This window comes from Syngnathoides biaculeatus, chromosome 4 (assembly GCF_019802595.1).
Source record: "Syngnathoides biaculeatus isolate LvHL_M chromosome 4, ASM1980259v1, whole genome shotgun sequence".
Taxonomy (NCBI): domain Eukaryota; kingdom Metazoa; phylum Chordata; class Actinopteri; order Syngnathiformes; family Syngnathidae; genus Syngnathoides; species Syngnathoides biaculeatus.
In genome coordinates this window covers 7,174,830-7,202,208 of record NC_084643.1, presented here as the reverse complement: position 1 = coordinate 7,202,208, position 27,379 = coordinate 7,174,830, and the positions used below count along the sequence as shown (strand labels likewise).

Below are 27,379 nucleotides of genomic sequence, written 5' to 3'. Positions count from 1 at the left end.
GTCAACAGAATTAATGTTTAGAAAAAAAAATCTAATTTGATTGTAATTAAGTTGAAATATTACAATAACATTTTTCTTTGTTAGAGAAGCAAAACCAAAAAGTTGTGATTTTATAATTAAAAAAATAACAAACAACAATACACGTTCAAGTCAAAGTCACAAGACATTTTTATTTTCACTTTACGGAGACTTTAAATCAGAAGTGTATGGGAAAACAACTTACGAGAATAATTTAAAATTAAGTCAAATTTTATATCTCAAAAAGTTCAGAATTTTATTTCATTTGATAAGGAAAACAATATTTGACAATTAAAAGCAGTATGAAAAAAAACAATTACATGTATATCTAATTCAGAGGATTATGTGTTTTATTAGGAGAATACATTTGCAAGGGAAAAGTACCTTTTACAAAAGTGAAGAGAACTTTGGGTAATATTTGCCATATAGAAATAGCACTTTTACCCTTAACTTTTTCCTTTGTTTTTTTTTTTTTTTCTTAACTTGTCAGTGTAGCCTTTGTATAAAAGCCATAAGGATTTGAAAAAAATTAAGTAATTTTTTTTCCCGCCCAATTATGGAGAGACAATTAATCCCGTCTGTGACCTTTCAACGAAGGCTCAGGTGAGTAATCATTAACAAGGCTTAATGGAAAAGTCCATTATGGCTCCGCGGGGCAACTTTGAAAGAATGCCGACAAGCGACTGACAAGCCCACAATGCAACGGGGCCGCGGCGCGCTCAACGCAAGTCTACCGCCAAGTCATTACCACCATTTGAATACGAGCGCGCCGGGCGGAGCAGCCAAACAGCCGTTGAAAGAGACGAGCTCGAGGGAGACCATCGAGTGATTTTTTTTTTTTTTTTTTTATGACAAGGAAGAGAATGGCTGGCTCCCCCACTTGCCCTTTCTCCATCGTCCCCCCGCCCGTCTTTTCTGGCGAGACGAGGCTGCCTGACAAGCTGGTCATTAGGAAGCTAATTTAACAAGCTGTGCAGAGTGCTTTTCTTTTTTAGCCCCTCTCCAACATCAACACGTCTTGTTTCCTGCCCTTGCTTATTACTATTAAATAAATCAAAAGATGGGACAGTAAGCGGGAGGGGAAAGTTCAAGAGCGCCGTGAACAACATGCAAACGCATTCCGCAAACATGGCCGACGCGGTGAATTTCCAAACATGGCCGATACGTGACACTAAAGACTGCCACAAACACGCTGAATTTTGACAGAGTTTATTTTGATCATTCTAACTCTCACAAAGTTAAAGTCTCAGCCCCGACCACTGACCTGAGAGAAAAAAAAGACTGGATGGTTCATTGGCCACCAAAACGGAACTCACCATCCGCCATCTTGATACTCCCAAAACAACCGTGCCGACCTGTGTGTTAATCGCCAGTTTCGTGCCTGTGACAATACATTCCACAGGTAAGTTAAAAAGATTTACTTTGACACTGTTAAAGTTTGTTTGTAAAGGTTTTTTTTTAATTTTCTGATGAGCTTAATTGACTTGAACAAGTTTTGATTACGGTTGTTGTTGTTGTTCACTGTTCACTCTCTTTCACTTTTTATAGGCTGACTTATTCGCGAAAAAGCGATGTCCATATTCTCTCAAACGTCATCAGTGGATAAGCAAGAAAACACATTTTCAGTGAAATTTTTTGATGAATTTCATAATGACGAACTCTGCAAATTGAATTTGATTTTCAAATGCGAGGAAACAAGTTGAAATTTTCTGTCTGAAATAGGGTGTCACAGAGACAACAAATGAACAATCTGTTTAGCATGTATTTTCCCATTGCAAGTCCTTATTTCTAATAATATATCTCACTGGTTGACTTAAAATTGTATGTTTTTTATAACAAAAAATGCTAATTTTTTGGCCATGTTATGATGATAGTGCTTCACAGCGTATTTTGGGAAAAGTTAGCATGTCACAGAAATCGGGCCCTAGGTAATATGCAAGGTTTCATGCTAGTCACGGTGTTCTATGTCTTTCCTTTGCACTTCGCCTTTTTTGGCTTACCAAGTCGAATTAAAAATCCTCCACGTTACCAGAACTCACACGACCAGTTTTAATTCTCAATGCCAAACTTTGACAAACCCCCCACCATAATCCAACCTGTAGAACATCTACTACACGTGTTTTGGGAGTACCGAGACGGCGGCCAACTGGCTTCAACCAATCGACATACCACTCGATGTGTATCCGCTATCCAGTCTTTTTTTTTTTTTTTAAGATTAGTGGGCCCGACGCTATGGAAGTAAATATGTGCCATAAGGATTTGAATTTGAAATGTAAAGTGATCACATTTTCAATAGTTGTATTTCAGTGTAACTTTTCAATGTTAACAATTCGCTGTCTGAAATTCACCGTATGTGGCGTCACATGACTAAGAAAGCGTAACTGCGATTGGCTGGCTGCTTGGTTCTGACCGGAAGTAACCCTGCCTGGTGGCAGAGACGTTGAATTTCAGACAGATTTCGAATTGGAGCCAGTTGAATTTTCAAATTCAAATCCTGTTTTCTGTGGTATTTTAAATTCAAATCCCGGTGACACATATTGACTTCCATACAACACATTTCACAGATATAACCTTCTTGTAACACATAGACAAATGGAATTCCGAGCACGTATCCTATATACGCTTGGTCATGTTTTGTTCTGCAATATTAAAGGCATTCCGCCAAGGCCAAAACTAAAAACTATGCGACCGCAGTATTACTTGACACTACTCTAATTTCAAGATGGGGTGCAGAGTGTGAGCTAAACTTGATTTACTGTCTGCCGTGTTTCCTTCCTACGGGATATTACTGCAGTTGATCTTTTCTCATGTCACATTTGGGAGCGACCCTCTCGTCTTGTTTGCGGCCCCCATTTGTGGGGTGCACCTGTTGGTGTGTGTGCGTGTGTGTGAGACTTAATGCGTTCCGCTTGATGAGCTCAGATCCGAAAGGAAAGGTCATGCATCCACACAGGAAGCCATCGGGGCAACAGGCTTTGAAACGCAAGGAAGGGGATCAAGTCTTCCTGCCTCATCTAAACTCAGACGTTGTGCGGCTTAAAGGCACAAAGAACGAAATAAAAAAAACGCCATCATGTGAGTGCAACATGCCAGAAAAGCAGACCTGCAATGAAGCGGTTTGTTGATTGACACGCTCTTCTTGCTGCTCGTATTATTAGTATTAAAGCGCCACTGACACCTAAAACATAATTTTTTTTGTATGTTGTTAACCCAAAAAAATAAAATCAGTCGGAATGGACCCATCCATTTGTTCACAGCATGTAAGAATGTTGCCGTGTATGGATTCTTTTTTTTTTCTTTTTCTCATCTCCCCCCATGAAAATTCTCTCGAGGCATTTGTGTTGGAGAAGAACCAGGAAGTGATGTTTGGTGGTGGGTTCAAGTGGTAATACCTGTTTTACTAGCGAGAAATTAGCTGGGTTTTTTTCTGCGTGTTAGCCAAAATGCCGGCTCGTTGTATTGCTAGATTTTGCTTGAACACTCGGGAGGATGTGTTCACTCTTCACAGGTTTCCAAAAGACCCAATTTGTCGTGGTGCAAAGGACAACAGCTTTGTGTGTTCCAAATGACAGATAGGTGTGTACAGAGCTATTAAAAAAAAATAATAGTTGGGGGGGGGGGACTCATTTGTCTCACAGTTTATAGATTATGTGTTGAATTGAAAATAAATCCCCTTGGTCAAACCAGCAAAATAGAACAAAGCACTTGTATTGTGTTTAAGACACTAATCACCCACAATACAAGACAAAACAAAATAGAAGTACAAAGACAGTTCAGTAGCATGTAACACGAGTTAACTAGCCAAACGACATATAGTCACCAAACTCGAACAAATATTATTTCCAGCAAATGTTCCAGGAAGGCAGTGTGGCCGTTAGCCTGGCGCCCACCGTTAGCCTCTGCGGCGGGGCACTGGGAGGTGGGTGGCTGTGTGCGGGGAGGAGAACAACGCACCCCCCCCCCCCCCAACTATTATTTTTTTTTAATAGCTCTATACACACCTACCTGTCATGTGGAACCCACAAAGCTCTCGTCCTTTGCACCTGTGCAGTCCATTTTTCACGACGAACCGGGTCTTTTGGAAAAGTGCGAAGCGCAAATCCATCCTCCCGAGTGTTCGAGCAATATCCAGCAATACAATGAGGCGGCAATTTGGCTAACACGAAGGAACAACACGCTACCTTCCTGCAGGTAAAACTCGTATAAACACACCAACCCACTTGAGTGGGCGTCCGCAAATAAATTCACTTCCTGCTTCTTCGGCAAAACAAATCCCTCGAGAGAATTTTCATGGAGGGAGTTACAAAAAGCCGTATGTCAAAACCGTGTCATGTGGTGAAAAAATGGATGGGTGCCTTTTTTAAAAATTAAAAACATGCAAAAAAAATCATGTTTTTGGTGTCAGTTGGACTTTAAAGAAGAGCTTGGTTGCATTTGAGAAGCTTAGATACAGTATATACCCATATATAGAGGGCTAGATAGGTATATATGTAAATGGTATCGTTCATCAATGTTGAACAAAGCGAGACAAGGTGTGCGTTTGCATTTCATGAATGCACAGTCACACTGACAAAAAAAACACGCTGGATGTCGTTCACCATTGTGGCGTCTTCATAACGGCGCGCCATTAGAATGCAAAATCACACTCGGTCTGCTTGTTGGGATGCAACACCAAAGCTTCGCATTCCTCATGTTTCCAACGTGAGACTTGGAACACGGGTAAAAATGTGTTTGAAAAGCTGAAATATATGTATGTATGTATATATATATATATATATATATATATATATATTTCACTTTCACATTTTCATTCCGATGTTGAGGCGGCAAAGCAAAAAATAGACATTATTAATGAGCCATCAGTGGGCATCTGTTTTCCATCACGATTGTCATCGCGTCAAGCAAACAAGTCATCAGGGTGTCGTCCGCTGCGTAATTTGAAACAATTTCGAGGCAGGAGGGAAGCCAGCGAGGCGAGTAAAATAAGTCAAAGCAACATGCGACAATCAAGTCAACACAAAAAGTAACCAATGTAGGGGGGGAAAAATTGGAAGAAGAAATGAGAAGATTTGCATTCCTGAAAGAATTTTTTTGTTAGACATGAACTGGTTCCTAGACTCTGGAGCACAGGTGTCAAACTTAAGGCCCGGGGGCCAGATCTGGCCCACCGCATGATTTTATCTGGCCTGCAAAGCCAGCTCACGATTCTTCCATGATTTTTGTGACAATCTGTAATAAAATTTCAAATTGTTATACCATAAATGATGAAGTTGACATATTGCAAGCATTTTTGTGTTACGGAACATGAACAATAGTTGAAATACCCAGAAAGCTTGATTTCTGATTCCAAAAGTAGTTCATAAATTTCATGCGTGAATATGATGAGGCGAAAGATTTTCATGGATTCGCAATCATAATGGCCCTCTGAGGGAAATCGTAACTACAATGTGGCCCGCGACAAAAATGAGTTTGACACCCCTGCTCTAGAGTCTAGAGTTTAATTTGTTCCATGGCCAGGCTTGTAACTCAAAACACTTGTACCTCAAATCGTCTTTCACCATTTAAATAAACTGTTGCTTATTCTGATGTTGGCCACTGGGGGCAGTATAATACACACTTTCTGTACCGCTTGTTTTCAAAGATAAACTGAAAGAATTCGAATTACCCCAAAACATCGATGCTAGTTTCATGAACACGTCTATTCTGTTTTGTAATGTGAATGAACATTAAGCTAACGGATATTTGTAAAAAAATAAGTTCATATGCGATGTGGAATTCTTTTGGTTTGAGGTTTATTTTTGCAGTACAGTAAACAACAACTGCAAGTGGCAAGAAACAGCTTTATTTATTTATTTATTTATTTATTTATTTTTTTTAGAATTGCTCACTATCTTCCAAATCTCTTCTTGTCCTCAAATTGCTGCCGCCGTTGTTAGAACTCAGAACAAAAAAATTTGGCTTACAAATAATAACAAAAATCCGCTTGGGTCAATCGTGAATCCGCTTCCGCTGTATTAAAAATAGAATTTCTTGAGACGACGCGAACGTTCTTGTAAGATCCCTCCATTATTCTTTCCGCATAACTTTTTTTTACTCTGCCCTCATACTTATTCCTTTCTAACTGATCATGGATATTTCCGTGATATAACGTAGCTGATGTCCACACGCGCCCTTTGTGAGCGCCGGTCCGCCCGCCGCGGGTTCGACGACTTGAGGACGCTTCTCAAGCGGGGCTCTTAGTGCTCACATAGTTTAGAAACAAAGGTAGCTAATGCACGTTGTTATTGGAGAAGGCCCTAATGCACCTTGAAGGGCCCTCCACCTGCACTCTGCGGCACTGGTTGCCATGGAGATTTGCTTATTTTAGCAACGGAAGACGCTCAGGCAAGAAAAATGTCGCAACCGCGAGCGATCCATTGAGGAACTAAGAAGGGATCGCGCAACGGCGGCGAACGCGAGGCTGCCGGAGCACTTGGGCGCTCCCGAAATGTATCCAATGTATCCAATTTCACTTTATTTGCCCAAAAGCAAATTATTTGCTCTGAGGACCGGGTTCAAATCCCAGACCTCCATCTGTTGAGTTTGCATGTTCTCTCCGCGGCTGCGTGGGTTTTCTCCGGGCACTCCGGTTTCCTCTCACATCTTCAAAACATTATTCTTTTGTTATGTTACCCCGGCTCCTGGCCGATGACAGCTGGGATTGGCTCCCGCCACCCTCGTGGGGATAAGCGGCTCAGAAAATGGATGGATGGATTACAACTTCAGTCGTAGATCTGTGCTTGAGTCTGGTGGAGTGATTTTTACTCACAATAATCGTTATGTTTTATTTGCTCCTGAAATATTGAGTTGTTCTTGTAAAGTTACACTTTTTAATTCACATAACATTATGAGCTTTCCTCATTTTATTCCAACTTCTTTCTTGTAAAATTAGATTTTTTTCACAGTTTTCCCTCTTAAAGTTCCACTTTTATTCTCGGAATTTACCTTTCTTTTCCTTGAATAATTTTTTTTTTTTGTCATTATACTGCAACTTAATTTTTTGTTAAATTAAGATAATTTCATATATTACATCCCCAAAATGAACACTTTTAACTTAGGTTTTAACTTTAGTTTTTTACATTTATTAATTTTTTTCCTTGTAAAACAAACAAGTCTATTCTTTTAAATATGAATTTTGTTTTTCAGATACATTTTTCCTCATTGTTGCAACTCCATTTTATTTCCACCACTACTTTATTCTCATAAAACATAAATATATATCACCTTTTTCTTGTAAATTACTATTCTTTTAATTCTTTTAATATGAGGACTATATTCTCTTAATTTTTTTTCCTTACTGTATTCAAATATTACTATTCTTTTCAAATTTGATTTTTGAGAAAAATGTTGACTTTATTGTAAAACTGAGTTTATTACAATATACCTGTAAAATAATTCATACTCCAATATGAAATTATTGTTCTAAAAATTATAGTTTTATGTACACATATATGAATATACAATATTACATAAGACTTACCCTAATATTACGACTATTTTTCCTAATTTTATGTGTATATATATATATATATATATATATATATATATTTATTTATTTATTTTATGTTTCAACTTCATTGTTGTAAAAATTAAGTTTATTCTTTTCAAATTCACTTTTTATTCTTTTACAATTACAAATCTGAGATTAAGATTTGTATTGTCATTTTCTAAGAATCTTTATTCTTCAAAAAATATTTTTTTTCCCCTGTTAAAAAAAGGTTAATCTTGTAAAAGCATTCCCCCTGTAGTATTATGTTGTCATTTAAAACATAAGTCTCCTGTCCTCATATTTTGACTTAATTTTCCTAAAATGTTGATTTGTCCTCCATATAATCCAAACCGCCCCCTCAGAAAAGTACGACTCATTTCCCCTTAATCCAGCCACTCTATTCTTATAATAATGCCACTGCATTATTTTCGGTGAAATGACAAGTTGCTTCCCTCTTAAATGTCATTTCCAAGGGAGGCTGAATTATTCGGAGTGAAGCTGTGGCCTAAAAACGTCAGCGTGCTGCACAATCGGCGCACGCTGTGCGGAACACGACGCGCTTACAAACATGTAGACATTTGCAATAGCTCAAAGAAATTATGTATACGTGTGTGTGTGTGTATATATATATATATATATATAAATATCGATCGAGCCATCCCTTTTCTTCGCCGATCGCGGGAGTGCTGAACCTTATCCCAGCTGTCAACGGGCAAGAGGCGGGGTACACCCTGAACTGGTCACCAGCCAATCGCAGGGCAGATCGAGACAAGCAGCTGCACTCAAAATTACACCTAGGGGCAATTTATCCATCCATCCATCCATTTTCTTTGCCGCTTATCCTCATGAGGGTCACGGGAGTCCTGAACCTTATCCCGGCTGTCAACAGGCAGGAGGTGGGGTGCACCCTGAAATGGCTGCCAGCCAATCGCAAGGCACATGGAGACAAACAGCTGCATTCACATTCACGCCTATGGGCAATTTAGAGAGTCCAAATAATGTTGCATGTTTTTGGGATGTGTGTGTATATATATGTATATCTCCATCCATTTTCTTTTTCAGCGTATCCTCATGAGGGTCGTGGGGAGTGCCGGGGCCTTTCCCAGCTGTCATTGGGCATGAGGCAGGGTACACCCTGGACTGGTTGCCACATGGAGACAGACAACAGTCACATTCACAATCCCACCTAGGGGCAATTTAGCGTGTCCAGTTAATGTTAAGGTTTTTGGGATGTGGGAGAAAACCGTAGTGCCCGGAGGAAACCCACGCAAGCACAGGGGAGAACATGCAAACTCCACACAGGCGGTGGAAGGATTTGAGCCCTGGTCCTCAGAACTGTGAGGCCAACGATTTGCAGCTGTGGCACTGTGCCACAGGCGTTATTTATTTTCATTTATTTCTTGTTGCGAACTAGTCCATCCCAAATGTCTACTTGTGTGTTTGTGTGAGAGAGGGTGCAGGTGATGTTTACCAGGGTGTGCTCAGGATGCATTTGGTTGCTTTTAAAAGGCTTTTTTGGGGGGGTTAAGTGGTCGGTTTCAGGATAAACGGGAATCATCCTCCACTGCTCCGGTCCCTGACACGGGTGTCCTGGCTGGACCACCTGCCTTGTTTCCACAGAATGTAAGCAGTGTGTGTATGTGCACGGGCTCACAGCGGGGGCCAAGACACACAGGAAGATGGGCGCACGCCGCCAAACGCCGGCGGGTTCCGAGAAATGGAAACGCGCGCGCGTGAGGGGAAGACGGGCCGCGTCGTTTCTGGGAATTACCGACGAGGCCCGCCGATGTTGCACCGGCCGCCGTTTATGTATAAATGTCCGTAATGTCTCTCGCGCACCAAACGGCTCGCTCGCCGATAATGGAACGCTGCGGCGAGAGGCCGGCGAGGCCTTCCTTGGCTGGGGTAAATGCGAGCGGAAGCGCTTGAGCGATGGTCACGACTTCAAGTCAGGTAGTTCACTGAAATTGGAGGAGTTTATTCCTGACAGGTTTTCGCCTCCTTCTTTTCCTTTCGGCTTATCCCATTATGGGTTACATTTTTTTCCCCTCATTTATCAGCCTTTACGATGTGCTGCCATAAATACAGTACCTAATATACCCAAGAATTTTTGAACGTTGCGTTCAAATGAAATCATCAATATCTATAAGAGTCCTCGTCTTATTCAGCCACAGATTGCAGAGCCCAGATCTAAATTGTCCATAGGTGAGAAGGTGAGAGTGAATGGTTTGTCTGTGATTGGCTGGCGTGTCCATGGCCATAACCACACCTCTCACCCATCATGATAAGTCGCAGGAATGTTTTTTCTCGTGGTATTTAATAAATATTGATGACGCTGCTCCAGTCGAAGGACGTGGCGCAGTTCCTTTTCCATTTTTGGCTCGCGTGAGCAACGTAGCATCGACAGACTGACTTTCACCTCCGCTTTAATCTCCGACGGCCTTCCCAGAGTGTTTTTATATTGAATTTAATTTAATATCACACGCACGTATGTTCCATCTCTACACTCATAACTTGAATCATGTGCCCTTTGCAAAGAAATGAAATGCCATGACTCTGTTCCAGCCAAGATTGTTGGCACAGCTGGAGAGCGTTGGCCTCACAGTTCTGAGGGCCGGGGTTCAAAACCCGGCCACGTCTCTGTAGCATTTGCATGTTCTCCCCGCGCCTGCGTGGGTTTTTCCGGGCACTGCGGTTTCTTCCCACATCCCAAAAACATGCAACATTAATTGCTCGTAGATGTGATTATGAGTGCGACTGCCTCAATGTACCCTGCGATTGGCTGGCGACCAGTTCAGGGTGTAACCCCGCCTCCTGCCCGATGACAACTGGGATTGGCTCGGGCACTCTTGCGACCCTCGTGAGGATAAGCGGCTCAGAAAATGGATGGATGGATGGAAATGGTATACATCTCCAAATACAAAATGTGAACGTACAGTATGTCAGCGCTTCTTTTATGGGTAATTAAGGCCTCGCTGGCCTTTCCTACAGCTGGTGAAAAATGGTAGTACTCAGTATTGTACTGTATAAAACTAATAAAAAAAGACTATTTAATCCACAATTTTGTTCTGCAAAAAACATGTTAAACAAAATTGGCGATCCATCCATTCATTGCCTGTCACCTATTTAGTGACAGTCTGAAGCTTTATCTATCTATCTATCTATCTATCTATCTATCTATCTATCTATCTATCTATCTATCTATCTATCTATCTATCTATCTATCTATCTATCTATCTATCTATCTATCTATCTATCTATCTATCTATCTATCTATCTATCTCTCTATCTCTCTATCTATCTATCTATTGCATGCCCCCCCCCCCCCCCCCAGGGCGTAGGTTGTCTACTCCTGTAATAAATGGAGTCTTTCATTAGTGTCACGCTTGTGTGTGAGTATGTGGGTGTGTGTGAAGTGTCAGTCGATGCGTATGTGTGAGTGTGAATGTGTGTGAGTGTGTGTGTGTGAGCGCTGCACGGTGCCAGTGCCATTACTTTGTTCGGCTCTAGTCTCAATGAACGAAGGTGTCGTCGGTGGTTAATAAGTGAGAGGGGCCAGTCAGGCCCTTGTGTCATCGTGAAGCGATTAAAAAAAAAAAAAAAAAAAAATCAAATATATAAATAGAAGCCCACTAGTGACACCCAACGGTCATGTGTTACATTACGCCTCCTCAAAACTCAATGCCTTCCACTACTGTATGAGTGTGCTGTATGTATATTTGTTCATGCGGATAGATGCGGTTTCATTTCAAAAAACTAAAATTGCAATTCACCGCTACATATTTACATTCAGACCAAATATAGATTCAGTATACATTTAGACTCACTTCTCATTACACTTTTCAAGCATGTGAATGGTGACATTATGCCCAAGCAATTAAAAAAACAATACAGTATAGGTAAGTGTAAAAAGAAAATTACATGTAGAGCAATTTTTTTAAAAGGTATATTTTTATATATACTACAATTTTGCAACTAAGTCGGTATTTACAGCAAGGAAGCTAAATATTGGAGCTTGCATTGTTAGAAATATCAAATAAATGCTTAACTATATAAAATGTCTTTAAAAGTGTTTTAAAATTTGTGCTAGCTGCAGTACAGCCATACTAAATATTTAAAATTAAACATCTCAGATGTTACTATTGTCATGCATTGACATTATACAATTTTGTCGACCTCATAAAAGATTTCTTGGGTGAAAAATAATCCTTTCAATGGCTCAGATTTTTATTTTATTTTTATTTTTGGATTTTGTGAAGTTTTTCAATTGACCTATTGTGTACTGTAGCTGTCCATCATCAACCGAACAAGCGAGACGCTCTCGGAAGAGTGCTTCACCTTCTGTTTCAAGATCAGGACTCAAAAATAGCCAAGCGCGCGGCCGTCCGTCCTTGTATTAGTACAAAAGAAATATTACTTGGTTCTGCTTTCCGAGAAAACTAATCTACGATTCGAGATCTCCGCTTTGTTTCACTTGAAAGGGAACAGCGGGAGGGAAGAACAGAAATGCAATTAATACAATATTTACCTTTGTAAGCTCTGTTATTGAAAGTCAGACAGAAGCAGTTTCTCTAAAGTAAGGACCTTTTCGCCTTAATCAATAATAAATAATAATAAATAAAGCTTTACAAAGTGGAGATGATTACCTAGGAGTACACACTTCACAGATACAAAAACTCTTTTTGACAAAACCAAAAAATGTTGGGTATTCCTCAATGCTTCGTTGCGAAATCAGTCGCCGGAATGCAACGTAAACAAAAGACAACGTCAAAGAATACATAACGCGCGCTGTCCTTGGCGCGTTAGAACAGCCAGCTGCAGTTGAAGTGCGCCGGGGACGGCGTGAGCGCGCAGCACGCTTGAATGCTGCTCTCGCTGAACTCCTCCTTCAGGGTGAAGTTCCACGGATTGTGCACCGTCACGCTGGCAATGGAGTAGACACACGTGCCATCTTAAGATGAATATCCATATACAATATTTATGTATTTATGTAGTACAACACGTTGCCTAATATGCCACTTGGCGTTGAGGGTGCTAACGAACAACAAAGCGGGGGTAATGTATGTAGACAGACATAACGATGCTCACAGGCATATGCTTTATTCGGTATACTGTGAAAATTGAATATTACTTTGGCTTGTGTGGGGTCCGAGTATCCGATTGTCTGTGTTAAGGCGCCGACAAGTGGTCAAGGTGCACACGCCAGAAGGAGCAGCACTATGTCCATTGAATTTATCATACATGTATGTTTTAGGGCTCAGCTGGTAAAGCGGCGTGTATTTTACGACTATCTCCCATGCAAGTGTAAAAATAAATCGACCTCTATACGGCATTTTTTAAAAAATTATTAATTACCCCATGGTGGCACGGTGGATCAGCTGGAAAGTGTTGGCCTCACAGTTCTGAGGACCCGGGTTCAATCCCGGGCCCACCTGTGTGGACTTTGCATGTTCTCCCCGTGCCTGCGTGGGTTTTCTGCGGGCACTCCGGTTTCCTCCCACATCCCAAAAACATGCATTAATTGGACACTCTAAGTTGCGCCTTAGGTGTGATTGTGACTGCGACCGTTTGTCTCGATGTGCCCTGCGATTGGCTGGCGACCAGTTCAGGGCGTACCCCACCTCCTGCCCGATGACAGCTGGGATTGGCTCGGGCACTCTTGCAACCCTCGTGAGGATAAGCGTAAAAGAAAATGGATGGATGGATGGATGTTTTATAAAGTACAATATGAAATAATACTATTTTTCTAACTAACGAAAATTACTTTTTTTTTTGGGTGGGAGGGGAATAACTAGTAGGGAAATATGATAAGAGATACAAGTGCTCTGAGTTACAATTGTGGTCACGGAATGAATTCGACTCATATCTCAAGGCACCACGGTGCATTTTGGGGCAATGAGGGAAAAGCTGCAATATAGTGAGGGGGGGGGGGAGAAACCCTTTTGATTGATTTAACCCTTAAAACACATTAAAAAAGGATTCCAACACATTTTTCAAACATATTTGAACACACCGAAATTGAAAATAGTGGTTGTACTGTATTGTAGGATCTGTGTGTTAAATATGGGCCAGGTGGGGTGGCACTTGACCAACATGACTAATTTTATGGCTGCTGTGGTCGTGCGCGTGTGAGAATCTAGCCATGCACTGTGGCTAACAGCAGTGTGCTTATCATATTTCCTATATAATATTTTACAGTTCTTTAATGTAGAACATGACATATTTTGCTGATCACGAAAGTACCTGTTGTAGAGTTGTGCGCAGCAGGTGAGCAGTTGTGCGGCTGCCGTCACGTTGGTGCTGTTGAACGCGACGTTGAGGTAGTGCGGGCACTCCACTTGGGGGATGTACAGCGTGCCTGAACGCACGCACGCAGGCACACAATACAATATATACATATAAAAATCATTTTAATTGAAAAAAAATTTTCATATTACTTATTTCTTTTGCAACCACATGCAAATGTATGAATTGCATTTTAATAGAAAAATAATATTGTAACAGACTTGAGTTAAATTGTTGTAGGTATTCTAATATGTACACTGTAATATGTTAAATTGTAAATATATTTTTTGAGTAAAAAAAATGGGAAGAAAATTGCATAACTAAACTTACAGTTTAGGCTATTTAGTAAAAAAAAAAACAACAATGTTACTCAAAAGGCTTGTACAGTACTATAGTGGTATTCTAGAATAAAATGTGGTAATTTTATGAAGTTTTTAACATAAGATAATACAAAATGGGACCATGTATATTTAGTTCAGCATATAGTTACAATTTTGATATGAAAACTAGAATTCATATACTTTTTTGTATTACTTTTTTTATGGATTGGGCGATGCACAGTTTTTTTTTTTAAATTGAATCCTAACTGTTGTTTTTGTGCTTTAAAATTTTGTGTTGTGTGCGTTATTGAATCACTGCAGCTGCAATTATGGACTGTTATGTTCCAAAAAGCTTTAAAAAAAAAAATCACAAGTAATAATAACTAATTGAGTCAAAGTATGGACACTAAGTGAAGGGACAAATGGAACCCAGATTTATTCATGTCTTCAGTCTAGTCATAATAATATGACATATGCGTGTGAATATTCATGCAAATATGTTCCCAATAGGATGATTCAAATCTGACTGTAGGAAGTGATGGCGCATACCCAGCAGTAAATTTTTTTTTGTCGTGTGTTGATTCATAAATGATGTCAATTGTTCATAAAACGCAATCTGTGATTGGAGCGTAGGCAGTCACCTGCGACGCAGGCCGTCATGAAGCAGGAAACGCTGCCTGCGATCAAGGACCGTAGGCCACAGGAGGAGATGTCGCGTTGCCTCTCAGGAGCTATTGACACTACAATAACAAGAGCAATAACCTAACAGTAATCGTAACGATATTATTAATAATCAGCTCACCCATCGCTGCTATCGACAAGCCCAGCGAGGCGATGTTGGAGAAGCCGCACAGAGCGTACGTGGCGATAGTTTCAGAGTGGACCTGGCGAGGGAAATCCATACTTAATACGCAATGTAGTACATTTATACAGATGCTCTCCAAAGTCCCAGCATCGTGACCAAAAATTATATTTAGTACTGTAGTAGGGCTATGTTATAAAAATGGGGGCCGCGTTCTATTCCCAACAGTATTTCATTTTATGTGAACCACCAGAACATTCTGCACAGTTTGAACATAAACGTTGGGCTTGGACACATATCGGAAAACACAAAACTGCTTAAGTAATACTGTAATTTCCAGCCTATAAACCGTGACTTTTTTCCCACACTTTCAACCCTGCGGTTTATGCGGTGATGCGGCTAATTTGCGCATTTTTTTAACGGCCGCAGGGGAGCACTCGAACGGAAAATGTAAGAGTGAGACCGAATATATGTGCCGAGGAAGTGACTTTTACCGGTCCGGCCCTGTTAGCACTGCGTTAGCGTGTCACTGCCACGTCTCAGTGATTTTTGCCAGTTTTTTAACTGGCCCTGTTAGCGCAGCAGGGATAGCATTAGCGCTAGCACGGCGGTGCTAGCTTTAGCATTAGCACGGTGGGCGTTAGTGCAGCGGCGCTAGCGTTAAACTCACAGTGTACAGTCTTTTCCTTGTAAATATCTCGTATTTTAATGTGGGTTTCAATGTGGGCACTTGCGGCTTTTACACGGCTGCGGCCTATGTATGTACCAAATGGTATTTCCTTGACAAATGTACTGGGTGAGGCTTATAACAAGGTGCGTTTTGTAGGCCGGGAATTACGGTAATTCAATGAAAATGTTTTGCATTTCAAACATTCAGAATTAGAAGTATGTTTATTTTTATATGTCAAAAACACACGAGGGATTTGTCTCCGGGAGTCGGGGAACCTCAAGTACGAAAAGAGAAAAAACGAACAAAAAAATAAAGAATAAAAAAACACGACAGGGAGTAAAGTTAAATGAAATTTTTTTTCTAAGTAAATTTTTGAACGCAAACAATTTTTCAAGATTAAATACATTTAGATTTAATGAAGTGTTAGGGTGAAAGTGGTTACAATCTTTGGGTTTTTAGAGTGAAGGTAGGGTTGGGTCAGGTCAATGCTATGATGGGGTTTCAGGTATTGTATAGACCCATCCATCCATTTTCTTTGCCGCTTATCCTCATAAGGGTCGCGGGGAGTGCTGGAGCCAATCCCAGCTGTCAACGGGCAGGAGGCGGGGTACACTCAGAGCTGGTTACCAGCCAATCGCAGGGCATAGAGACAGACAAGAGTCCTGCTCCCAATCACACCTAGGGGCAATTTTAAGTATCCCATTAATGTATATTTTTGGGATGTGGGAGGAAACCCACGCAGGCACGGGGAGAACATGCAAACTCCACACAGGCAGGGCTGGGATTTGAACCCCAATCCTCAGCTCTGTACGGCCAAGGATTTAACCAGTCGCGCCACTGTGCTGTTTGTATAGTATACAGAGAGCGGTTAAAAAAAAAAAAAAAAGAGCCGACCTTACCGAAATGTATTGCTTTACGTCGCCGACGTACTCCGGGCCGCCCGCCTTGCGCCTCTTGATCAACGTCGACAGCTTCTGGTAGGCCACAAACTCGTTGAGAAAGGTCTTGATGCCAACCAGCTCGGCCACCACAAAGCTGTCCTCCCACGACACTCCCATAACGAACGCCAGGGGCATGAAAATGTACGAGCACATCAGCTGGAAGAAGGAGAGTAGTTTCGGATTGCTAGCCACGGTAGTTCGAACTCATTCGGCGCGCGTCTTTTACAGAGAAGCTGAACTGCGGGTAGTCAAACATGGCGCCCAGCCAGGAGAGGGCGTCGTCGACGAAGGCCAACAGCGCCATGAAGGACAAGAGGTTGACCACCACGTTGGCCACTAGGCTCACTGCGAAGATGGCCCCTTGCGACGCCGCCTCCAGCAGGTTCGTGCACCCCCTGGAGGAAACGCCAGAAAAAAAACTCACACATGCTGTTGTTTTTGTTTGTTTTCGTGGATCCTCTTCCGGGATATTTGCTTTTTGTTGCAAGCTCTTCGATGATCACGTTAACCATGTTTGAATTTCCTTCCCTGTGTGTATTTTTTAATCAACATGCTAAAATGGGAATAATGGCTGCCGTTGGGTCTCACGTAACATCTTTTTTACTTTCCGTCGTTGCGGCAGAGAAGATGGCAAAAATCATCATTCAAGCTTGTTCTCGCGATCTCTATGGTGTGGTCAAATGACACAAGAGTTTGTTGACTAGAGGTGCCCTCGGCGCTATTGCCATGTGTGATGTCATGGCAAAGAAATTTTAATGTACAGTGGTGAACTCCTACCTATTCGCCATCCATGACTCAGAAATTCATTTACCTTAATTTCCGCCCTTCAAGCCGCGACTTTTTTCACATGCTTTCAACCCTGCGGTTTATGCGGTGTTGCAGCTAATTTGTGCATTTTTTTCTAACAGCCGCAAGGTGGCACTCGAGCGGAAAAGGTAAGAGTGAGACTGGTGGAATATATTTGCCGAGGAAGTGACTTTTACCGGTCTGGCCCTGTTAGCACTGCACTAGCCTGTTAATGTCATGTTTCAGTAATTTTTACAGGTATGTTTTGTTTTGTTTAATCGGCCCTGTTAGTGCGGCGCTAGCGTTAGCGCGGCGGCACTAGCGTTACACTCTGTGTACCGTCTTTCTATGTAAATATCTCGTTTCAATGTGGGCACTTGCAGCTTTTACACAGCTGCGGTGTATGTATGGACCAAATGGTATTTCCTTTACAAGTGTACTGGGTGAGGCTTATAACCAGGTGCGCTCTGTAGGCCGGGAATCACAGTTTTCATGTATATTTTTTTTAACTTATCCCATATAGGTTTGCGTATCTCCTACTAGATAACATAAGGTGGGTCATAGGAAAGTAGTAATTGGTGTCAAGGAGGAATCATGTTGAAATGATACACCTCAATTAATTTTAGCCTGGGTTGTTAGCGAGAATTAGCGGGAAGAGTTCTCTCCATCTAAACGTGCACTTCCTGCACATTTTTCCCCCCTGAAATCAATAAGGTGAAAGAGATTTATTTTTAAGGGGAATGTTTTAAGTTGAATTTCCAATTTAAAAAAAAAAAAAAAGTGCTTTGGGCTAAGAATTTGTGGTGTATTTAGGGTTTGACTTATTAATATAGCCAATAATATTTTTTTATTGTGGGAATAGGGGGTTACAGTTCCTATTCCCCTTGAATATTGGGGTTTTATTTGTACTGTCATCTTTATTTGCCGACATAATTCATGTTTTCTTACCCTTGGATTTTGACATCGCGACATGATTTTGTGCTGGGTGTCTCGGTCTCCGGCCAGAAAGTTTTGGAGATGGCCAGCGAGGCGGGAGCGGACATCAATGACGCCGTCAACAAGTGCGTAGCTTCCACCTTACAAAAACAGAGGGGGGAAAAATGCGATTTATATTTATATTTTGGGGGGTGAGGGTGGGGGGGGGGGTCTTCATTTTCCTCACCCCGAAGGAGATAAAGACTCCCGAGACGGTGCCGGCGATGCTGGCGAAGCCCCCCGTCATCACGGCGTGGATCTCGGACAAGGTGAGGTCCCCGATGTAGGGTCGGACCAACAGCGGGGTTTCCGTCTAAAGCGCGTCGATTCGACCCCGCCGTGGTGATTAGGGGGAGGTGTCATGATGGTGGCGTGTCGTTTGTTGTCACGGCGACACACCTGCCCCAGGAAGATATTTCCAGCTGCGGCCATCGATTCCACCGGAGACGTTCCCATGGTAACCTCCATCACGAAGCCGATCTGTCGACAGGAGGCGCGAAATTCGGCGAAGGGTTTGCTTTCGTGCTCAATCGATGGCCCCGCTCCGCCGCTTTCTCACCTTGCTGACCAGCCACTGCATGAAGCCCACGTGGTAGAGCATGGAGATGACGGTACTCAGAAAAATCAAGACGGGCATCACCTGCACGAACAAAAAAAAGAAGACGCCGACAAGATTTTGATACGAGGAAACGTGACGTTGCACTTGCCTTGAAGATGAAGAAGTGCTCCTGGAAATTGTCCCCGAAGATGAAACGGGAGCCAACGTCTGTGTAGCCGATGAATTTCTGCACAAAGGACATTTTGTCACGTATTTAGGGCTAAATAATAAAATGCAGACGAAAATGTATTTTGTATATATTTTTAAGATTTTATTGACGCATCATCGTCATGTATTATGAGACAGCAGGCCTGCCGACGCCATGTTGATGCCTCTTAAATATGAAATTATCAAGAGTCCTGCCATTTTTCTTGCATTTTTCATCAATTTATACAGGTTCAATTTATTGTAATTAAATTAATTAATTATTACTTTATTTCATTGTTGAATGGGATGATGTAGTCAGTGTGAGTAAAATAAGTGTATAAAATTATTTTATTCAGATTTTTTATTAAAATACATGTTGAGGTAAATATGCTTAAATTCAATCCATAAATTAAAAATATTTTATTTATATTATTTATTTGATTAATTTCTGTAGGGCAGAGTCATTTTTTTAAACTTTTTTTTTTTACTTTGGCTACTGATTACCTGGCCCGTATTAATTTTTTAAAATTTTCATTTAGTCAGTGTGAATAAAATTTTAAAATTCTGAATAAAATAATTTTATACGTACATTATCTTATGTTTTATTAAGATACATGTTGAGATAAATATGCTTAAATTCATTACATAATGAAAATATAATTTCTATGGGACAGAGTTATTTGTTAAAACTGATTACCTGGCCCATATATACATTATTTGAAAATTAAAAGTGGCCGTTGAACACAAATATTTGCCCATCCCAGATGTAAATTAAATAATTTCAAATTTCAATCAATAATTGTTCATAATCACAAAATGTAAGAGCTCATTTCCACATATAGTATATTTAAATTTTTGACAGTACATTATTTTATGACAAAAATGTTGAATTGATTACAAATAAATGACTTCTAACACTATACCAAAATGTTCAAACGATATTTGGTTATTTACAACGTATTTCAAATTTCACAGCTCATCTCAAATGACTTGTCCTATGACCCTCTTAAAAATTAAACGTGAACCTTTGAGCCCAAAGGTTTCGCAACCCCCGAACTAAACGGTGAACGCGATATTTTTCAAAAGTGATCAGCTGCAGATTGTGAGGACGTGATTGCACACGAGTTTTGGTTTTCCACTGTGTGTGTGTGTGTGTGTGTGTGTGTGTGTATACACACCTCCACAAATTTTCCGAGCCACTCCAGTGCTTTGAAACCAAAGGAGTTCCTCAGAACCAGAAGGCCGAAAACAAACTGAAGGCCGACTCCACACGACAACGCTTGCCAGGACCACTAGAACACATGCATGCAGCAGATTGGGTTCATTTGAGCCACTAACTCCATTTTTGGGCATTTTTCAGAGAAGATGGTATAAAGTGACAAGAAAAAAAAAAAATCTTGTAAATTTGACAGACCACATAGGAAAGTGTTGTTAACAGGCCTGCCAAATTTGAAGAAATAAATCAAACAAATAAATGAATAAAAAGGAAAGTACAGAATGTGGAATTTGGCTTTTTCCCAGGTATTAGTCAAATAGCTGCTGTCTCTCCCGGATCGCCACCGTCCATGCACATGCACTCACTTCCTGTACAGAGGTACCGAAATCACGCAACCCGCATACTGTAACCGTAAGATGTAGTGTATTTCTTTCAGGTTGTGGGCATAGCTCAGTTTACTGAACCCTGTTGCGGTAGAAAAGTTCCGAGTTCCATCCATCCATTTTCGACCATTTCTCCGGGTCGGGTTGCGGGGGAAGTGGCTTCAGCGGGGATACCCAGACTTCCCTTTCCCCAGCCACTTCGTCCAGCTCTTCTGGAGGGATCCCGAGGCGATTCCAGCTCAGCCGAGAGACATAGTCTCTCCAGCGTGTCCTGGGTCGTACCCGGGGTCTCTTTCTGGTGGGACATGCCCTGAACACCTCACCAGGGAGGCGTCCGGAGCAGATGCCCCAGCCGCCTCATCTGGCTCCTCTCGATGCGGAGGAGCAGTGGCTCGACATTGAGCCCCTCCTGGATGACCGACCTTCTCACCCTATCTCTAAGGGAGAGCCCAGACACCCTGCGGAGGAAACTCATTTCGGGATCTTGTTCTTTCGGTCACGACCCACAGCTCATGCCCATAGGTGAGGGGAGGAACGGAGATCGACTGGTAAATTGAGAGCTTCGCCTTTGGACTTAGCTCCCTCTTTACCACATCGGAGCGCATGACTGCAGATGCTGCACCGATCCATCTGTCGATCTCCAGCTCCATTGCAGGTGCTGAATCTCATCCCAACCGCTTCACACTCACCTGCGAACTTCTGCAGTGAGCGTTGGAGATGAAGCCAACAGAACCGCATCATCTGCAAAGAGCAGAGATGCGATGCTGAGGGCACCAAACTCGAAACCCTCTTCGCCTCGGCTGCGTCTAGAAATTCTGTCCATAAAAGTTGTGAACGAAATCGCCTTGGCAGAATCCGACTTCCACCGGAAACGAGTCCGTCTTATTGCCGCCAATTGCGACCAAACTCTAACAGTGGTCGTACAGGGACAGCCAGTTCCGAGTTATTGTCGATAATGAAGTGGCAATCTCACCAAATTGCCTCAGCTAAAATTAGGCGCTTGGTACGTTTTTAGCACCGCCCTCAAAAATCCAGACAACTGAGGTTGTGAAAGAGTATAACCGTACAATTATTATAATTCAGAATGAAGCTTTTCTTAGTGATTGTTGTTCAAGTTACTGTAAAAAAGGAAAGTTTTAGAAAAGATTTTAGCAAGGATCAATGAAGTTGCCACATTTGATTTCCTTTCGCAGGCCGCATAAAATGATGTGGCTGGCCGGATCTGGCCCCCGGGTTACGTGTTTGACACCTGCGCACGAACATGACAAAACACGTTGAAAATCGCAGAAGAAAAGCAGAATGGTGAAATCTGTTCACGCCCCCCATTTATAAAAACACAGCAGTGAACAATAAAGTTTTCGGGACGGATTTCTATTTTCTGAGAGTTTCGGCGAATCCGAGGGCGTTCCGGAGGTTTGCTGCACCGTTGAGGAGCAGAAAAAACACAACGCTGCTTGACTTTGTCTGAAAACACTCAGGAAGCCTGAGGGCCCTTCAGGTCTGAGATCTTTCCAAGCTTTGCGGATTTTAAAATCTCTCATTTGAGTCGCAGGAAGACAGTTGAAAGATTTTAGGATCCGGTCTTGTTTCTCGGTACCAGTGAGAACTCAAGCAGCAGGAGTGATATTTTTTTTGAAACCTGTAAAAACCCCCGTTGCAATTTTCCACTTGGCTGAAGCCTTTTTTTTTTTTTTAAATTTTCTGACTTTTATGGTATGTTTATGCGCCGCCTACCCTGAAAGGATGTTTGGAGAAGACCATCGTGAAAAAGATGAGCAGAAGCAGGCCGAAGAAAGACACCAGTTGTCTTTGCCCTCGCTTGGCCGTGTCCAGGACCAGCCAGCACACGAGGCCCACCAGCGCACACGCGTACATCAGCCTGCGGGGACGACAGACGCAAATATCAAACGTCCACACCAGCGTTGGGGGACAATTTCATAAGGATAAAAAAATGAAAGAAAGTGGGGTTATTATTCTGAGCGGTGGCAAGAAAACGGGCATTTCTGACAAGAAAGTTGTTATCGAAGGTGTCAGGCGGAATCTTCGTATCCCCAACACTTTTTTTTTTTTTTCCACTTTTCAAAAAATCATAACACGAAGGGCGCTATTTTTATTTTGGACAGATGTCAATCTGGCGCTGTACGGGTCGGGGCATGTGAGACCGTCTTGCTAATTTGGTGGTGGGTCATTATAATATCTAATATTATAGAGATAGAGTTGCAATGTTAAAAAAAAGCTCAATATTTGAAGAAGAAACAGAAATGAGGAAAAACATTTTCAGGAAAAATATATACCATATATGTATTTAAAAAAAAAACACAAGTTCAATGTTCAAGAAAGAAAAATAATTGACATGAAAAAAGGCCTCTTTTCCAAGATAAGAAAATGTCAATTGTTTCCATCTATCCATTTTCTTCATCACTTATCCTCACGAGGGTCGTGGGGAGTGATGGAGCCTATCCCAGCTGTCAACAGGCAGGAGGTGGGGTACACCTTGAACTGGTCGCCAGCCAATCGCGGGGCACATGGAGACAAACAGCCGCATTTGCAATCACACCTACGGGCAATTTAGAGCATCCAATTAATGTTCCATTTTTTTAGGGTGTGGGAGGAAACTGAAGTGCCCGTAGAAAATCCACGCAGGCACGGCGAGAGCATTTAAACTCCACACAGGTGGGTCCGGGATTGAACCCGGGACCCCAGAACTGTGAGGCCAATGCTTTACCAGCTAATCCACTGTGCTACCCTCATAATAATTTTTGGGGGGAATGTTTTTATATTTGAGAAAATAGTCGTGTGCTATATGTCAGTGGTAAAAATTGCATATTCATGAAATCCAATGTTTTTTAATTTGTGAAAAAGATGCATAGTTTCAGAGGGGAAAAGGCCATTTGAATTCACCAAATTAATTACTGTACTATTCTGTATGCCTTTCTTTTCCTCACAGCACCATCTGGTGGACGAAAAGGGGCACTACCGCTTACCGCAAATACAAACCCGAATTGGGTGACAGTATTCTGATAATACTCATACTTTGCTGCACAGCAAATACATTTCTCACCATCTGACCCGGATCCAGTGAACGCCGACCCACTCCCTGACGGGAAGAAGCCCCTCCCATATCCGGTCACCATAGCGCCCCACGATCCAATCCCAGACGAGGAAGAACAGCGCTAGTGAGGAGATGACCAATAGCACGACGGCTCGCCGGAAGTTCAGCACGCAGGCCGCGATCACCATGGCAACCCAGCCTATACACACAAGCCCAGTTAACTAATCAACAGCCGCAGGGGGAGTCCCAGGAGAAAATGATTTAATTTTCATCAGAAGGAAGACTTTTTCAAACTCTCCCGTCTCACCTGCCGCAAAAAGCAGCTTTAGAAGCAGCGCCAGTGCGTCTCCATGACGCACGCAGAAGCCTTTCACCGACGCCATTTTCCTTGACAGCATGCTGGGTGCACAAATGAGGTCAAAGAAATGGAAAAAAATGAAAAAGGCAACGTTACATTTAAGGTAAGAGAATCAGGTACGCCTACGTGAGCTAATGAGATCGAAAAGCACTTCAAACATTAAATCATCTTGCCCTGTTGAAATTAATGGGAATGAAGCTAATCTGTTCTAACCCAAACTACCCAAAGCTTATCCTCATAAGGGTCGCGGGAGTGCTAAACCTGAACCCGGGACCTCAAAACTGTGAGGCTTTCCATCTGAATCAACGTGCCGCCGTTAACCAAAAAAACTAAACGAAACAAAAATCTTTTTTTTTTTGTTTGCTTGTTTTTCAACAAGAAAAATCGCACAACAGTGTAGTACTGTATAAATTTACACAGCGCTATGCTCGCCATGAAACCTTCAAATGAAAACTTAACATATATATATATGAACAATAAGTGGGTATGACACGCCCCTTTCGAGCTGCGTGCCTGCAGCAATACTAAGCTAGTGGGGGCAAAGTCTCGACGCACCGTCATTGTAAAAGGCATGGAAAACAAAATAGCGATGCCTGCATATTGTGCAGTAAACAGGGAATAACCTTTCCTATGAAAGTATTTTTTGTCTTCTATTTTCAAGCTTCTTTATTAATAGCACATGCTTTGACGTTTCTAAATTGATGAAAATCGATAATGAACTGAGAACATTTATTTTCAAAGTAGTGGAAAGTGGGAATGTTGCCCCACCAACCAATGTGGTTGCCACAGTACGCTGGCATATATTCAATTTTATTCATATTTGGGATACCTACGGTGGCCTGGAAATACAAAACAATATAAAGGACACCTTAACATTTCACGAACCAAAAAAACAAAATAAAAGACAAGACACTTCAACATTTCACAAAACACAAAAACAAGACAGTAACCCAATGTACTGTACTTTCCTTCTTCTTCATTTTTTGTTTTGTATTGTTTCATTTTTGCATGCTTTATAAAAAAACTAAATATTTACTGATTTTGAACAATTAAAAACAAATTTGTTAGTTATTTACTTAAGTTATTAAGACTTTTCAAATACTACTTTCATATTTCATTCAGTTAAAAATGCTTAAAAATCATTTTTAAAAAAATTCATGTATTTTTTAAAGTTGGATGTCTGATTGTTTTTTTTTTTGTCTTCGCATAGATATCCATCCACTATTTGAGCCACTTATCCTCACAAGGGTCGCGGGGAGTGCAGGAGCCAATCCCAGCTGTCATCGGGCAAGAGGCGGGGTACACCCTCAACTGGTCGCCAGCCAATCGCAGGGCACATCGAGACAGACGACAGCCGCACTCACAATCACACCTTGGGGCAATTTAGAGGGTCCAATTAATGCTGCATGTTTTGGGGATGTGGGAGGGAACCGGAATACCCGGAGAAAACCCACCCAGGCACGGGGAGAACATGCAAACTCCACACAGCTGGCGCTGGGATTCAAACCGTGGACCTCAGAACCGTGAGGCCAACACTTGACGAGCCGCTCCGCCGTTTCGACTTCTCGTCTCACCCCACGGAACATGTTTCCACTGTTGCTTGGCTGAGAATATTCATAATTTTTATGAAGGCTCAATCTTTGAAGTGCATTATGATGGCGGACCTATTAAAGGGGCCTGTAAACATATGACTACAGTATTTAAAAAAAAAACAACAAAAAAAAAGACACACAAACTGCAGTTGTGCAGGTAGGACTTCTCTTCATCCGCATCAATGTCCGAGTCCATTTCGATGTACACTTGCTCCTGCCGCACACAGACGGAGTTTAAAGATAGTACACGTAAAAATTGGAATAATGTGTGTTTGCACAAGGTTTTGGCTCATGTGCCGCAAAAGGCAAATGAGAGCTCAAAGTTGTGTTACATCAACAAGTTGATGACACAAAACGTGGAAATGGGAACATGTCTGGGGGGGGGGGGGGGGGGGGGGGCATAAAATAATAAAATAAAAATAGCAAGAATCATATTTAAGTGGGGGAAAAAGGTCCTGGACATTTAAGACATTTGTGTTTAAGAAAGAAGTCGGATTTTGAAGTGAAAAAAATGAAAAGCTGCATTTTGTTCAGGGGAAAAAAAAAAGACTGCAGTGCAATAAAATCTATATTTTTAATAGAAAAAGATGCATATGGTGCAAAAAAAGTTGGATATTTTACAGGGAAAAAAACAATATTTGTACAATGCATATACAACATAAAATAATGCATCATTGAGGGGAAAATGTCTGCATTTGAGAAAAAATAAAAAATATTGTTAACGTTTTGGGACAGAAAATTCCCCCCCCCCAACCCCGCCTTTTGAAGAATAAATAAAGAGTAAATACAGCTGGGGTGAGTTCTTTTTCATAGGGGAAAAAAGCTGTATATTTGAATTTTATGGTCATTTATATTTTGGAAGTAAAAATAAAATGGAAGTTATTTATTTGAACAAAAATACTATATTTAAGCAGAAAAAAAGTCATATCTCAATGCAAGTATTTTTCAGAAAGAAAGTCACTTTTTTCAGTTTTTAAGTAAACGTTCCCATAAAAAAAGGAAAAACTGCATATTCAAGTAAAAGTGATTATCATCGTCAAGAAAAAAAAGGAGCTTACTTAAAAACAGAACATAAGCATATTTCTGATGAATGCTGAAAAAAAAGTTGACAAAAGTGTAACATTATTCCTACCTCTGCCTCAAGGGCTCTGTTGTGTTTGCAGCTTTTTTGCCCCGCGATCAACTCCGTCATATTCATATTACTCTTCTTTGAGTTGTTTTTTATTTGATGTCGCCCCCCACATTTAACACTTAACTGGCAGCCCGGGAGAAACCGCTCACTTTTCTCGACACACCGGCTCTACCTGCTCCACCTTCCTCCGATGTTTTTTTTTTTTTTTTTTTTTTTTACCCCGAGCGTCATTTTCTTTCCGCCTCCTGCGACGCCACCAACCACCACAAGAGGGCAGTGTTTTATCATGTCTCAGTCATTGTCGAAAAGATGGAGAGGTCCTGACATTTACGCGCTTCCTCCAAAACACAACATAGCATAACATAACATCTTGAAGAATATACACTCAAATCAAATGAACAAAAGCACTGCATAGAAAATGAATGAAAAGCTAAAATAATATGTGGAGAAAAACTAAGTCAAAAAATTGAAATATACTGTTATACTTGCCTCTACTGTAACTACATTCTATATATTAAGAAATGAAAATAACAATATAAAATACGAATGAGTGTAAAATCTCATTATTGCAACGTT

At 41.4% G+C, this 27,379-nt stretch overlaps 1 protein-coding gene and 1 long non-coding RNA gene across 2 annotated transcripts; one reads left to right on the top strand and one right to left on the bottom strand.

Annotated features, from left to right (window-relative positions):
* The first annotated feature begins 398 nt into the window (after window positions 1-398).
* LOC133499312 (uncharacterized) lies at window positions 399-18,419 on the top strand. The gene is made up of 4 exons (XR_009794615.1): window positions 399-1,420; window positions 16,793-16,946; window positions 17,473-17,499; window positions 18,356-18,419. It is a non-coding gene; the product is annotated as an uncharacterized LOC133499312 (long non-coding RNA).
* LOC133499311 (solute carrier family 28 member 3-like) lies at window positions 12,264-27,053 on the bottom strand. Its single transcript, XM_061817207.1, has 17 exons — window positions 26,804-27,053; window positions 25,812-25,885; window positions 24,029-24,120; window positions 23,731-23,920; window positions 22,404-22,548; window positions 20,249-20,362; window positions 19,033-19,110; window positions 18,885-18,965; window positions 18,725-18,805; window positions 18,513-18,638; window positions 18,299-18,426; window positions 16,791-16,959; window positions 16,523-16,720; window positions 14,954-15,035; window positions 14,793-14,891; window positions 13,790-13,904; window positions 12,264-12,469 (listed from the first exon to the last, which is right to left on the bottom strand). The coding sequence occupies exons 1-17, from the start codon at window positions 26,867-26,869 to the stop codon at window positions 12,349-12,351; spliced, it is 1,959 nt and encodes a 652-aa protein (XP_061673191.1). The 5' UTR covers window positions 26,870-27,053; the 3' UTR covers window positions 12,264-12,348.
* Between the last annotated feature and the right edge of the window lie 326 nt (window positions 27,054-27,379).

Excerpts from the sequence above, each read along its gene's own strand:
- LOC133499311 (XM_061817207.1), bottom strand. The coding sequence starts at position 26,869 with ATGAATATGACGGAGTTGATCGCGGGGCAAAAAAGCTGCAAACACAAC. Across the intron at positions 22,549-23,730 it reads CACTGGATCCGGGTCAGATG|GCTGATGTACGCGTGTGCGC; the intron begins GTGAGAAATGTA and ends TCGTCCCCGCAG. Across the intron at positions 12,470-13,789 it reads TGCGCACAACTCTACAACAG|CGTGACGGTGCACAATCCGT; the intron begins GTACTTTCGTGA and ends CTCCATTGCCAG.